At 37.1% G+C, this 15473-nt stretch overlaps 1 protein-coding gene across 2 annotated transcripts in view; it reads right to left on the bottom strand.

Moving 5' to 3' along the window:
- Positions 1-1148: 1148 nt before the first annotated feature.
- The window catches only part of LOC119782195 (thymocyte selection-associated high mobility group box protein TOX-like), a 115399-nt gene continuing 101074 nt past the window's right edge, over positions 1149-15473 (bottom strand). For both annotated transcript variants that reach the window (XM_038283046.1, XM_038283047.1), the window contains 5 exons: positions 11759-11989; positions 8062-8142; positions 5313-5699; positions 4776-4915; positions 1149-2852 (listed from right to left, as the gene is read on the bottom strand). In XM_038283046.1, the coding sequence (XP_038138974.1) occupies positions 2810-2852; positions 4776-4915; positions 5313-5699; positions 8062-8142; positions 11759-11989 (882 nt within the window). In that variant the 3' untranslated portion in view covers positions 1149-2809. The remainder of the gene's footprint in view (positions 2853-4775; positions 4916-5312; positions 5700-8061; positions 8143-11758; positions 11990-15473) is intronic.

Raw genomic sequence — 15473 nt, 5'->3', positions numbered from 1 at the left:
CTCACCTGTGTCCATGGCTGACAGCTCAGGCAGGAGAATGTGTCAGCAGACACAAGAATTTGAATGACTTAAGACAGACATTGATTTGTTTGCAAGACAACTAGCCTAACAAATATTCAGAGCCACTATAGAATCATCTGGATCATCATGTTGATGTTTTAAAAGGTCCCAGTTAAAACTTTGCTTTGGATTCACAATCAGAACAGACAGACAGAAGATGCCTTTCCTCCAATCTGACTGAGCCTTGGATACTTAAGATTATTAACAATTGGAATTTGATTTAAAAGGAAAATTTAGCAAACGTGTTTGTAGATTTGAAAAAAAAAAAAACCCCAGCTAACTACATGCAAATGAGGTGCTGAAAATATAAAATCTAAACAAAATCACATTAGACTTTTCATATTCTTCTTTGTTAAAACCTTTCAGAACCATGATTTTCTTTTCTTCCCTCTTTATATCAGTGGTTGTTAGTCTAATATGTATGATTTTAAATGCAGAAATTTCCCCTTAAGCAACACGCACTCCCTGACACTGCCTATGAATCACCTTTAGGGGGCACTGCGTCACCATTGCTTACAGCATAACATGCATTCAGAGAGAGAAGAAAGTAGTGCATATTTTTAAGGGGGGGTAGAGATGATATATTCCATTTCTATTCTACCTTTAATCCAACTGTGAAATTCAAAACTAAAAGGCTGCTGTTTTTTTGTGTGTTTTTTCTACCAAGGTAGTTTTCTGTAAAGCTGTGTACTGCATCAGCAACCCAGAGTTTCATCATAACATATTCAGCACTAAAAACATGGCCAACTTGTAGAATATATATGATGTGTTTGACTATATTGATTTAAAGAGAAATAAATCAATCCTGGATTTACAAGACATTAAACAAAGTCAAAGTGAATAAGGTAAAGCTTAAAAACAGCAGATAATGAGCAACATGACAACAGCTACATTTACTTTTTCAGCATCAAAGATAATCCTCTTAATTAACCTCGGCTACACGAATAGAGCGCAGGGTGGATGGTGGTGGTGGGGGTGTTTTCAGCAAAATTATGTTTATAAGCGACAGCAGCAGTTTGCCATAAGAACAAATGAATCTTCAAAGATATAATAATGAGGAATATTGAAAATAAGACATGAACATTCACTTTCCCACTTTAAACATTTTATTACAGACAAAAGAAAACAAAAAAAGAAGTATTTGTGACACAAAAATGAAGCTAATGTTGGTACATGTATGTGGAAAGATGCACCAACAACAAATTCTGAAAATATTTATTATTCTAAAAATAAAGGTGTTGGTTCAATAATAATAATAATAATAATAATAATAGTAATAATACTAATGCAACCTGATGCAAACAAGCCAAATTTTTACTTCATTTCATCCTTAAATAGATGTAAAACCTGCAAATAATTAAATAAAACGACCAAATTGTAAAACATGATATCTGAAAAAACAAACAAGGGTTTTTTCAGCAACGATTCTGCAAATTAAAGAGGCAGGCTTGTACACCGGATTGAAATTTACGACCCTCGGTAAACCCTGCAACAATGGACATAAAAATGAGATATCTTGAAAATGTTTTGCACGCAAAAAAACAACAACAAAAAAAGATAAAGATGGAAAAGTTTAACACAATTCTAAAACACCTAAGAAACTAGTCAAAAACTTGAAAACCCACTGTTATGTTTTTTTTTTTTTCTTTAGTAACATTTCACATTTAGCAACATATTTTTTTATTCACCTGTACAAGTGATGAGACTAAAAGGATGGAAGGCGGAGCTATAGGCAAAAGGGGGCGTCCTTATTGACATGAGTAGGAGGAGCTAAAAGGTTCAATCAGTGACCCCTGCATAATGTCCCGAGGATAAACAAGAGGAGCGATGTCCGTGTAGGAGCTCTGCCCGGCTGAGGAGGACCCTGAACAGTTTGCAGCCTTTAAATTTCCTGCGTCCTTTTTTTTTTTTGGAGAGACATGAACACAGCGTTAAACTTCAGCTTTAATGTGTGTGGCCCCTCACTGAACCCGTCTGCACGGCAAAAAGAAAATCACTTAAACAAACAAAAGAGAGTTAAAAAAAAAAAAAGCAGAGGGACTCCAGCTCAATACACAGAGGAGAGGGATCCATTTTGGTGATATTTACAATCACTCCGTGATAAAGGAAAATATGAAGTTCTTCAGTAAGAGGAATGATGCTTTACAAAGAGTTTATGTATTCTCGGAAACGCCTTCATTGCTTTGCCTTCAGATGGAGTTGTTTCATAATGTCCTGAAGTAAACCCCCCCTCCCCGATGAGCGTCAATAATCTAGTTTCCCGCTTTAGATTTTCTACCTTTAAGAATGCTTTAAGCATTTCACATCTTCCTAATAAGGATAGTTTGTGGCAAACACAGAGCAATTGAGTGAGAAGAAAAGAGATCTCTCAACAAAAAGAAAAAAAAAAATCAAAGCAATATGAGAGGACATTTTAGGCCCTCATTTCCAGTATGCCAATGTGAGCTTAAAGCTCGCCATCACCTCAAAAACATTGTTCACAGACCAGGAGAAAGAAAAAAAAGAGGAAAAGAGAAAGCAAAGGCAGTGCCTCAGGCTTGTGGCTGATTTAAGTGCTTGGCAAAAAGGTGGTGCTGTAGCAGTCTTTGGGATTTTCAAAATCCATCAGAAGAATAAAATAACACCCCCCCACCCCACCCCCCCCGCAAAAAAACAAAAAATGAAAAATGGTGAAAAAACAGATACATCAATGATGTTGTTGTTATGTTAGAAAGCTCTCTGGAGTCTGACATGAGGAGGTCATATAACTTCAAGTGAGGTAGAGAGGCTTGTCCCGGGCTCCCATGCCGCTGCTGATAAAGAAAACAAGAGCAGTATAAATGTGTGACAAAAGATTTGTGAATAGAGACGGCTGTTAGCACAATATAACTGTTTATTCTACATAACATTTCACCAGGGAAATATGGTTTTTTTTTTTTCCAATAAAGGTCTGGTTTGGGGAACAGCTCCAACACAAACATGAAAGCTGACAACAGACATAAAAGGGAATGAATTTCAAATTTGCAGATCAGATGGTATTTGAAACGTCAGATTTGAAGTCTATTCTGCAGGTATCTTTACCGGGAAACTGCAAGTAATTTAGAGCCTTCCGAAAGTCCCAAACTTCAGAGATCTGACACAAGGTGAGGAGGTTTAAAGAAAACTCTGTACTCTTCAAAAGAGCCTAAAACAGGAGTTTAACCAGATATAATCCTGGTTTGGTTCTAAGTGACACATGCAGGTTTGGAGAAATTTGATGGCATCCTTCATAAAGATGAATGAAAATCCAAACATCCATCTACTCCCCTTTATTCCATCAGGGTTACGATGGGGCCGGTGAATATCTACGGCAGTCTATGGGCGAGAGGCGGAGTCCACCTTGGAGAGGTCGCCAGTCTGTCGCAGGGCATCACAGAGACACACAAAGACATACAGCCATGCACACACTCACACCTAAGGACAATTTAGAGAAGCTAAAAGTCCTGTTTTTGGACAGTGGGCGGAAAATGGAGAAATAATTGCTACTTAACTAAGTCAAAGTAGTTGATGGTAGTTATTTGAAAAATGCAGGATAAAAATATAATAAATGAAACAGTAACTAAAGAGCTTTTTATTGTTAAATTAGTTTTATTCATAAATAACTCTAGAAATGTTAAACTCATAATTCATAAAAATCCAAAATAGCAATTCCATTATTTTTTAGCCACTGGTCATTATTCTGGATGAAAAGTCCTATTTATTTGATCACGGCAGACTAAACAGGAGTTATTAAAACTACAAATATTGACATTTTGTAGCCCTCAAGTCTCCATTGTAACAATTAGTCTCCATCTAAAAACCAAGTGGCTGCAAAGGAGAAAAGTAAAATTTGTTCAACCAAGTGAATGTGTTGGAAAGCAACATATTCTCTTTTTCAGCTGCCCTGGAGATCTTATTAGATTGCCATGTTTCATACATTTTTTAATATACCATGAGTTTAAAAAAAAAAGTTAGAGCAGAGCCCAACCATAACAAAGATGCCAGACTGCAAAAGTTCTTTAACAGTTAGTTTGGAGGTTATTTATTTTTGTTTTGTTAATTTAACTTTTTTGTTTGCGTCTCTTTCTACACCGCTACACCGTGAGTCCTTGTCCAACCTTTTATAATGCAATTTACAATTTACTGGAAAATCTGATAAACGTTTAAAGGTAAAATAATAAAATATTTTAGACAGTTTTCATAGATTTTTTTAACCCTACCAAATAGATTCAGCTATTGTAAAGTTTGGATATGGTTGTGCAGTAAAATACAAATCTTTACAAAACAGGAAAACAAACTTGTCTGAGTTTTCACCTTATTCTCAAAGTAGCAACACTGGAATTTAAATGTGATACAAAATTTTCACTTAGCGTCTGTCTGAAAGGTATTCATATTATTCAATAAAGCAATGTATGTGAAGCGACACTTAATTGAATGTCGGCACTTTTTCCAAGCTCAGTAATAGCATTGTTCTTGTGCTACATTACTCATTTCAATTTCAGGAAGATGCTGTACTTTAGCAGGTAAATTGCTTTTTATGATTAACACTGTCTGAGCGTCAGAGTGTGAAGTGAAATGGTTTAATGTAGATCACTTGGAAAGTGAGGAGCTCTCACAAAGCTACTTAGTATTCTCAACAACCAAAAGACATGAAGTGCAGCACAGTCAGAGTGTTTTCTTCTTAACAAAAAACATTTTACCCGGTGTGATGAGCTTACCCGCAGTGGTTGGGTCCACAGTCTCTGTTGCAGTACTCGCCTTCCCAGTCGGGGTTTTGGCCGTGCACTGGATTGGGCGCTCCTGGAGACTGAGAGCCGCCAACGCTGTTCTGGTAATCAGCCTGAAGATGGGAGAATCCCTGCAGGAGAAAAAGGGGAGGTTATATCAGCCAAGCGTTGGCGATGGCCAGTTGTCAGGGTGTGCTGAGCCATGATCTGTAATGAGGCCAAGTCATGTCAGTAGCCTATATCAATTTTTGCTGAGAGGAACATACCCATTGTCCACCCTCCATTACCTCATAATGCTTTGCTAAAATAGCTCTCACAATCTTGGACTGGAGATTTTATTGACTGAGGCAAAAAAATTATTTGTTTGTTTTGATCTAAACTAATGAGAAAATCAAAATGAAAGCCCATTCCCATTACTCCTGCAATAATAAACATGTTTTTTTTAACGTTAATTAGAAAAGCAACCAGAAAGTATTGTATTACACGTGTTCAATAAATATGACAAATTTCATTGACATCTGCACCAACCTGTTGGTTGAGCGGAGGGGAATGCAGAGATGCCTGGAGCCCCATTTGGTGAGAGATGATTTGCTGTGACTGCTGCATGCGGATTGGCTGATTCAGATGCAAAGAGAGCTGAGCGTGCGGGTGCAGAGGCGGGCTGATCTGGAAGGGGGCTGGGGGAGAGGCACTCATGCTGGGTGGGAGCATCTGGGACTGACTGAGGGCCTGGCCCAGGGTGTGGCGCGGCGGCCCTCCATAACTCTGGAGTTCAGAGAGTGGGAAAGAGCCTGGAGGGCCCAGGTAGGGGGAGGAGGACTGAGGGGGCACGCTGTACAGGGGCTGTTTGGGGGGCAGCAGGTGAGAGGGTTGGCTGGTCTGTTGGGCACTTTTTGGTTCTGGATCATTGTATGTCTATGGAGAAAAAAATGCAAACTTTGGTTTAGGTGCTGAAAAAGAAAGGCAATTACAGAGACAAAACTGAAATAACAATTGTCAGATTTAAAATACAGCTTTAAACAAAAATAAATAATGTACATAAATTAGCTGGTGACTGGAATATAAAGCTCTACTAGCTCCGACTTGTGATTGACTATCCAGAAACTCAAAAATCCAATCTTCTCCATATTGAGTGATAGCCTAAAAACTAAGCACAAACAACACTTTTCTTTGAAGGTTACAAATGCAGAAGGGCGACTTACAGTTAATTAATTTAAGTACATGACCGATGGTTAGGAACAAATGAATGAATAAATGAATGAATCCTTCCCAGTATAGAGATTATTTTGATCCTCTTACAAAAGTCTTTGGATATTTAGAACTTTAAACACCTAAAATATCAGTTTTTAACAAAATAAAGTATGTATGAATAAAACAATCACAAGAAGTTTTTTCTCCCCACACACCAGTTTAAGTAAAAGTATAGTTCTAAAGCCTGTTTTCTAAAAGCAATTGTAAAACAGCAGCAAAGATACATTTTTTTGCTGCAAGCTTTATTCAATATAAAAATGTTAAAAGTTTAGATTCCAGAGAACTAGTCTGACTTTTTTTTTTAATTTTTTTTTTTTATCAATTAATTACATTTTGACCCCTCGCGACCCCCACTTGGGATAAAGCGTGTCAGATAATGGATGGATGGATAATTACACTTTAACATTTGCAATTATTTCTTGTCTTAAACCAGAAAAAACAACAACAAAAAAACCCAACTTTTATGTCTATCAGCCCTGAGCATGTTTGCAAAGATAGCCTGCTTGGAGTGGTTTGTATAGGAAATGTGAGAAGTCACCTTCTAAACGAAAGAGGATATTTTAAATCTAATACATGGTATTTCTGCACAAAATGGACTTGCACTTTTCATGGGGGCTGGTCGATGATATATAAAAAGGCTGGATATGGCCCATAGAGAAACTAAATTCAGTTGTATTAACTACTATTTTAAAGACTAACTTTGCCTTTAAAGAAAAGAAATAATGAACACTCATAGCAGGAAGGCAGGGAAAAAAGATTCAGTTATTCAAAGAGAAATGTAAATGGACTTAAATCAGTACTAGCAGGCTAAAGCTTCACAATTACCAGAGACTGGATAATGGCCATAAAATCTCCGATTGGGGCATCGTCTCTTATGTGTTATGATGCGTCTTTGATGTTTGTGATATTAATGTTTTAAGCTCTTTCAGTGCTTCACGTGCTAATGGATGTAATGCAAGTTAGAGATTTAAGAGGGCTGCATTGCTTTATAAAAAAACACTGACCTACACCAAATTCCTCCAAACCTGACCTTTTGCTTTCAGGACAGCGAGCAGGTGCAACACCCCCACCCCCACCTCTACTCTCTCTGCAGGCCCCAGTGATGAGCTGTCAGATTGCTCATCTCCAGCCATCAGTGTTGATTAGAAGGTAATGGAGCCCATTTGTATGAATAGAGCTAGGGCCGAGGTAATGATCAATAGACTCCTTGACAGATAGATGGGAAAAGAAGAGGAGCACACACACACACCCACACACACCTACATATGTACACACATACATATATGCAGGACCCTGGGCAGAGAAATGAGGCTGTTTGCCTGCAGAACAAATGGAATGACAAAAGAAATCTTCCCCTCAGTATATTGTGTGTGCTGTTAATACAAGGAGGCACTAAACAATGCAATCCTGCTTGCCTCCTTTTTATCCCGCTGCTTCTTTGCTGGTGTATACAACACAGCATCATTCACCAGGCAAACAGTGTGTCATGGATCTGAATTAGCAGGACAGTGTCAGAGAAGGAAGCGGTGCAAAGCCAATCATTGCCTGAGTTGTTTTGTGATGTACTTCCTGTTGTAGATGATGAGAGGAGGAAATCAATGATCTATTGCATGACTTGTCTGTTGGTGTGAGATAAGATTAGGATTTCTATTTTCTGAGGATACACACTTTATATAACAGATTAATCTGATAGTGTGTAGCACATGAAAGAGCAATTACTTTCTATCCTGCGGCCCTGAACAATGACACAGCCATATGCTTGAGTGCTATCTCCTGGTGACCCCCATTCTCCTCATCCCATAATAATACTTCATACTTAATGCATATTATAAATCCCTGTGGATCCTATGGAAATCAGATATTGTTCCAAATATAACCCGATCTTTTTACATAAAATCCCCCAACTTCTTCAACATCACAGTCTTAAACCATAGAGCCCCTACACCCCCACTCCAATACATTATCAAGGATTTTCCAGCCAATCCATCATCAGTTTTAGCCAGGGCTTGTGTGCCATAAGCGTTACCTTGGAAACCAGACTGGCTCGGTACGCAGCCAACGCTTTCAGGTATTCTTTCTTAGCTGCCTCGGTTTTCCTCTTGTAGCCCTGCGAAGAAAAACAACAACAAAAATCAAAACAAGAGGCTTCGAGTGAGACGAGAGGTTGACACGCTCATAAACGTGCAGACACAGACACAGAATCCTTTTTAGATCACTTGCTTAAACACACACTGCATCCCTGGACGTACACACACAAACATGTCTGTAATGGTTTCCCTTCCATCAGAGCCAATGGTACAGAACACCTCCATTTTCTCATCACGACACTAATACTCCCTCATCTCAATGTGTCTCCCTCTATCGTAGCGATGCATCATTTCCATTCCAATCCACCTAAAGAAATGGACTGGAACTTCTCGATGTTTTGTGCTCTACTTGGAGCCACAATAACATTTGCTGATGTCCATGCTGAACCAAAATGGTTGTGGTCATTTCGTAAATTAGAATCCTTTTGCACAAGTATTTCCTTATTGGCCTTTAGTATTGCTACAAATCTCTGCAAATATTTGTTGCTGCGGCAGCTTTTTCGTGGATCTCATTGTGTTTTGCATGAATGCTGACAAATCCATCTGCTGTTAATTTCTAAAGCAAAAATTAGCAGCAGATGTCATCTCAAGCCCTTTTGTGATGACAATTACATGCAGAAAAATAAAATTAAATCATTTCAATTACATTGACAGTCAAATTTAATTAAACATGTTCCATTTAGATGTCCATAAAATCAATACAGACCAGTAAAAAAGAACTATTCTAATGCAGCACAGGCAACTGCAGTCATAAACTTTACAGCAATCCCTCCTCCTGCAAAAGCATGAAATCAGAGTGGGAAAAAACAAAGTATTTCCTTTGAACAGGAAAAATTTGGCTTCAGTCAATAAGGAAGTCTCATAAAACATTGTAAAAAGTTTACGACAGGCCAAATTCTTCTTGAGTATTTAAAACAAGATTGCCATTTCCTCCCTTTTGTTCTAGATTCTGCTGCTGATACAAACACATTTACTGTTCTACATAAAACTGAACATTTGTCAAAAACTTTAAGTGAGTTTTTAGTGTTTCTAAAAAGAAAAACCTTACGCATTTTCAAAAACCATATCTAAAAAGATATTTTGCTGTATAATGTTTTTGTTTATATATAGAGGTTAGTTAAATATAGAGGACTCTATATTTTCTACTGTCTTTCATTTATGCTTCAGTATTATGTGTCAAAGTTATGTTTACAGAATGATAATAAAGATTATTCATTTTTAAACCTTAAGGTAACTGTTGGCAGTTGATGGATTTTTGACACTTTCGAGTGTAAAGTCCTGGACACTGAGATGAAGGGAGTGTTTTGGGTCCCTGCTGAACCTGTGGCCTAATTTTGCATAAGCATACAAAAAATTAACATGGGATATTTGACACTTTAATTAAAGGTTGGGTTTAGAATCAAACCAAGTGTGCTACTCCAGGTTAAATCTATGACCCTACCCTGTTATGTTGAAATTACCAATGTCTGGGTGGGCCAACTTAACTCAGCCTTACAAAAAACAGTTAAATGTTAACCCAGCTTGTTTTTTTTTTTTAGTTAATCTGCATATCGTTATATTCTAAATGATGCACTGACCAGAAAAACATAACCCTGAAACAACACAGTGACCTCCTACATCTCTGTTATCATTAGTGTTTCCTCCTTTATTACGGTACAGCAGGAGCTGACATTAACTACCAACAAAAAGAATTGATAGTTCCTCCTGAATGGCCAAAATGTCCTTCAGCTGAATCCAAAAATAAGAAAGAATGGTGGAGGGGGAACACTAATTTTGTATTCCAGACAGGATCAAAATACAAGGGGAGAAATATAAATAGAGAGAAAAAGAGAAATTCATTCATTGAAGCTTGTCAGAAGGTCATGTTTAAACCTCATAAGACATTCCAGTTCTGGGATTTTTTTGAAGTGAACTGCGTTACAGTGAGCTCCTACACGACTCTTCATATGTGATTGTTTGCTTTTACAGGATGCATTAGCTCCTGGCTTATGAACATTTTTACTCAGCGCAAAACATATCGCTCCATGTCTGCAGAAATCTCCCAAGGCATGTTTATATTTTCCCCATATTGACCATTCTGGGGTTGCAAAACGTCCTACTTTGTTAGTCTCTGTGTCTTTTATTGCTCTTGGTAAGCAGAGCCCCACCTTCCCTTTGCCGCTCCCTCCCCTTTGTAGAATTAAATTTAGAAAGAAAATCATTTTAATGAGAGTCAGGGGAGCGGGGATAAACGATGGATTATCTTTAGAAAGAGAAGAACTAGCTCATTAAGGTGAGCTGTAACTCACAGCAATGTTCTGGTAATTACACAAAAGATAATGACAACAAAAGGCTGTTTGTCTGCTGCTGCATATGCCATTTATTGGTGGGGGATAACTGAATATATGTGCAGTTGATTAATGTAATTTTGGAGAGTTTATTTTGACTTTTTAGTGGCTAGCTATTATGCCTTGCAAGTGTAATCAAACCTGAATTTTTTAATCAGCGGAACCTATACATTTGGAAACAGGTTTATCGGGCCATGATGCCATATAACACAGCACAGCTCAACCCTGTGGTTTTATTTTTTCCTCACCTGATATGGTTTCATGAGTATGTTCATATTCCGGTTGCAGTCCAGGCAGGATTTTTTAATGTCTGTTTAGACAAAGGACCTCATTTTTCACTTTTAAAATATGCGTGAAGCTCAGACTTGACGGCTTTCCATTAGCACTTAAACACAGCGTGCATTTGTGGGTTTCAAAACTTGATAATGGGTGCATAGCAGGCAATTTGTGCCACACAGAAGCCTTTTTCCAAAAAGAGAAAGTATTAGATTGTAGAGATTTATTTATTTTTTTAACAGCACATAAAATATTAATATTTATGCAGGCAGTGATGTGAACATTTACAGGATTATTCTAGAAAATCTGACACTGTCTGATGTCCCTTTGGATATAAGCGAGACTCAGAATTTCTGCACCAATTATTCTTATTTTTACTTACTGTAAATGCCAACAATTTTCAGTCTATATTCTCATTATGTTTTCTTGTTCATTTGCCTGGTAAGCTCTCTGTCATTCGACACCCACACTTTATTTCTACACTACATGAAAAGGTAGAGCAGAGTGATTTACAACTTAGATGTTCAGCTTTTAATCCATTCCAACATAAACAAATAAAAAATAAAATGATTTTCCATTCTGCAAGAGAAATAAAACCCAAATATACAGTCACAGTAAGAGGCAACTCCAGCCTCTTCTATGACAAGAAGAAAACGGGGTCCTGCAGCAGATGGTTAAGCTCCCTCTGAGCCCTTATTACAACATCATTGAGTCAGTCTGGCATTAAATTCATAGACAGAAGACAGCGAGACAGCCTATATTCCCAAAGGAATCAAGGCATGTTCTCAGCGTTGTTTGTTACACCTACATACCAATTACTATGATAGACTTAAAAAAGTTAAATGTAGAAAACGGGCTTCCAAAAGGCAATAACATACAATCTGAATAAAATGCATTCCTTTAATTATTTAACAGCTAAGCATTAATTAAAACTGTTTATAATATTATCTTTTGAGTGCAAACATTTGCTATTGTTGACACTGTTTTGGGAACCTCAGTGTAATATGTTTCTTCACATGCAAATTTTTCGTACCTGCTTCTGTTCCTCGCCAAGGCTGTCCCACATGGAGGCCACAATCTTGGACACATCACCAAAAGTGGCATTGGGATTTTGGCCTTTGATGGCAGCTTGGGTGTCTCTGAAGAAGAGTGCATATGCAGACACAGGCTTCTGTGGTTCATTTGGGTCCTTCTTCTTTTTCTTCTTCTGAGGTTTGGGTTTAGGCTTCATCATTTCTGCTGCAGCCCTCTTCTCGTTGCTTATCTGGGTACAGAGAGGAACAAAGAAACAACTGGTCAAATTTGGGGTTTTGTGGCTATAGCCCTCTGCTGATGATGCAGGAAAACTGCTCGAGTAAGAACGTTTTTTTTTATTGTTTTATTGAAAAGAAACACACATACATCATACAAATAAGTAGGGAAAAATGTACGGTGTTATTAGTGGTTAATTTTCATGAAAGTTCTACTCTAAGCTCAGTGCGTTCAAGGAAATCTATATGGAACCCCACTTCAACACAAGAAATGGAAGTAGAAGTGAAGTTGAATGAAGTCACAGGTCACCCAAAAAGTGAGCATCCAAAAATTCAGGATGGGAAAATTATTTTTATGAATTCTTTTATTCATTCAAATATTCACTGTAGGACATTTTATAATGAAACTAACAAATTATTTTTGTTGAAATCATTTGAAAAAAACATTAAATATTAAAAAAACATAATCTTGTCTTACTTTTTGCCTTCAAAAAACATTAAACCACTGGATGTTTAAAAAGAAAAGACATGGAAGCCGTAAATCTGGTTAAAAATGATGAATATTTTTGCATTGTAATTAATATTTAGCATTTTATTTGTCTGAATCTTTCATGGAAAAGCCTTACATCTCCTTCAAATTTTGGAAAAGTCACATCTCCATCAACCATTGGTGCAGGTAGGCCACTTTTGTGCAATTCTTGAATTTACATTTAGAAGACAAAACATTATCGGGGTGCTACACTGTACATCCCTAACCTGTAAACATAATTCAGTGGTTTTTAATTGATTACAGGAGTTAATTAGACATCTTATTTATTTACATTGACTTTCCAGTCTGGTAATTGTAATGCTTTGCTTTTTAAAATATAAGTTTGTATCACACTGCTCTAACCACGTTATTCTGTTGTTTTTTCCCGCTTCTTCTTTTTGGAACTTGTATTGTATGTATTTTCTTCTGTTGTATTGCATTGAATATAGAAACCTCCAACAAGAAAACATAAGGGGAATAATTACATATATATTTGTATTTGTGAGCAACTATCAGAGGTAACACAGTATAGTTAAATGTCCCTACATTTTCATAAAGCTGAAATATTTCCATCAGGGTAATGTGCTGCTTTATCCAATAGACATGAATACATTTTCATTTCCAGGTAGCAGGTTCCAGGTTTTGACTGGGAGTCAAATCCAGGTCACCTGATTCTGGTGGTGATTCTATATGGAAATTGTGTTCTGTGCTCCAGAGGAAACATGTGAAGTAAGGGACAGAATGGAAAAGGCAAAAAAGACAGACAAGAGGATGGAGACCAAAAAAAGTATTGTATTGCTTTGATCTTATAATTATTATGAGAAGGACGTGACCTAATTTATTTTGCTAATAAATGCAAAAAAACATACATGTAATAAGATCTGGTGGCCGAACATCCCGTATCCGTAAAATTCAAAAATATTACTGCTGTCAGCAAAGTGAGTGTGACAGAATGTCTGCTCCAAGTATGCAGATCAGTGCTTTGTGCTCGGTTCAATTTGTTTGGAAGTCAGAGCTCAAATATGGGAATGTTGTCCCTTCCAGAATTAGAGCATTCTAGTTGCATCTCAGAAACATGTTGACCTTCTAACTGTTTAGAGGCTAACTAATGTTAGTAAACAGTACAAGAAGTGTATTTCCCTCCATTTTATGTGCACAGAGAAGAAGCACTTTCACATCCACTATTATATACTACTCCCCCCTGCTTTAATGAGATAGAAGTGCTATTAAATAGTTTATATAGCCAACTTTCATTATTATATAACGTGTCAGCCATTTTAGACTCTAAGCTCAGAAAGCTGTGCACAAACTATAAATTCAATTTGTAATTATTCTAAGAAGAAATGAGAGAATCTGACTGTAAACAAAATTATTCAGCCACTTACCACCCGCCTTATTTTTGGTTGTGCACAGAAGTTGGAAGTATCCAATTGGCATTACCTATTTACATTGCCTATTTACATCCTACATCCTTGCAAGTGGATGCATTTTAATGTGAAGTGGGCATGTGCAAAAAAGGTTGTGAAAGAAGCTGTTTGTTTTACTCAATGTGACCTACAGGACGACTTGTCCATCTGGGACATTCAGGGTTGGTGGTGATAGCAAGAAAGCACATAGCTGAAAACAAGCACACCCAACATAACAGCAACAACTCCAGTGAAATAGTATATAATTGTACAAAAAAATCATTATTGTATTATTTTCTTTGGATTTTTCTGACCAAAGAAAAACAAGTTTTGTTGGATTACACCTTAAGGAAGAGCAGCCTTATGAAAGATAGAATTTGATATACATTTTTGTGAATCAGTACAAACTAAAGGAGCCTATACAATACATGCCTGAAATTGACAACTATGGTATATTTGTGAGGCCGACTTCAATTCTATTCATATTCAACTCTAAAATATTTTACTGATTTCAAACGGAAATTAAATATTGTAGAAACTTTTTGTATTTTCTTTTTATTTATTTGTAAATGTTGATAGCTGTAGGCAGGAAGGATCTTCTGTAGAGATTTTCCTTGCACCTGATCTGGAAAAGCCTCTGCTGAAGACACAAAAGCCCCGGTCACACTGATGCAACTGTTTAATTTCAAATCTGATTTTTTTTTTTCATGTCACAAACAACAAACAAAATTGATATTCAGTCAAAGAATAGTTGTTCTTTAAGAAATCATCTCTAGAGGTTCTAGAGGAACAGAGCCAGCTTACTCTATCAGCTTGTTGAGCTGATACCCCAGCAGATGATGACCACACTCTCCACAACAGATTTATAGAAGATATCTGACATCATGCTGGAAAACCTGAAGGGCCTAAGCTTCCTTAGAAAGCAAAGTCTGCTTTGTCCCTTCTTTTAGACAGCTTAAGAGTGAGATATTTGTTAAGAAAAGCGAATATTTCCGTGTGTACATAATAAAAAAACATACCTTCTGTATAAGAAGTGAAATCATTTAACTGGTATGATTGTTATCTTGAGAAAAGGTAATTTCCAAAAAAACAATATCAGGAAGCTGATAATGGGTAAAAAAATTTTTTTCACATCAAACAAATGAAGACGCCTTACACTGTGGGCTTTATAAACTTCCTGGTAAGTGGTTAACTTGATAGCCTGTATTAATAATTGTTAGTCTTATATTGAAGTAGGACACATAAAAAAAAACCCAACACTTTTCATGCTGGCTAACAGTGGAGCAATAAAAAATCAGCCTGCTTGAGCCCTTAACAATTTTATAATGCTATTTACTAATCTAGATAATCCCCATATTGATATTTCTCTTGATCTATGCACATCTGCAATCTCTGTGGGTTCTTCTCACCAAGCAACAGCCCTTTGGTCCTGGAAAACAGGTGGCCAAGACTGTCCTGTGTAAAACAGTAACTATCTGCCCTGTTCCGGATTCAAGTTATTTTACAATGCCATGCCTCCCAGGTAAACAAAACCTACACTTTGATAAGTGTGAGGTGATGTGA

The sequence above is a fragment of the Cyprinodon tularosa genome, unplaced genomic scaffold (genome assembly GCF_016077235.1).
Source record: "Cyprinodon tularosa strain WSP-4 unplaced genomic scaffold, ASM1607723v1 ctg19, whole genome shotgun sequence".
Taxonomy (NCBI): Eukaryota; Metazoa; Chordata; class Actinopteri; order Cyprinodontiformes; family Cyprinodontidae; genus Cyprinodon; species Cyprinodon tularosa.
The sequence above is the reverse complement of the archived record's forward strand: the minus strand, read 5'-3'. Positions and strand labels throughout refer to the sequence as shown.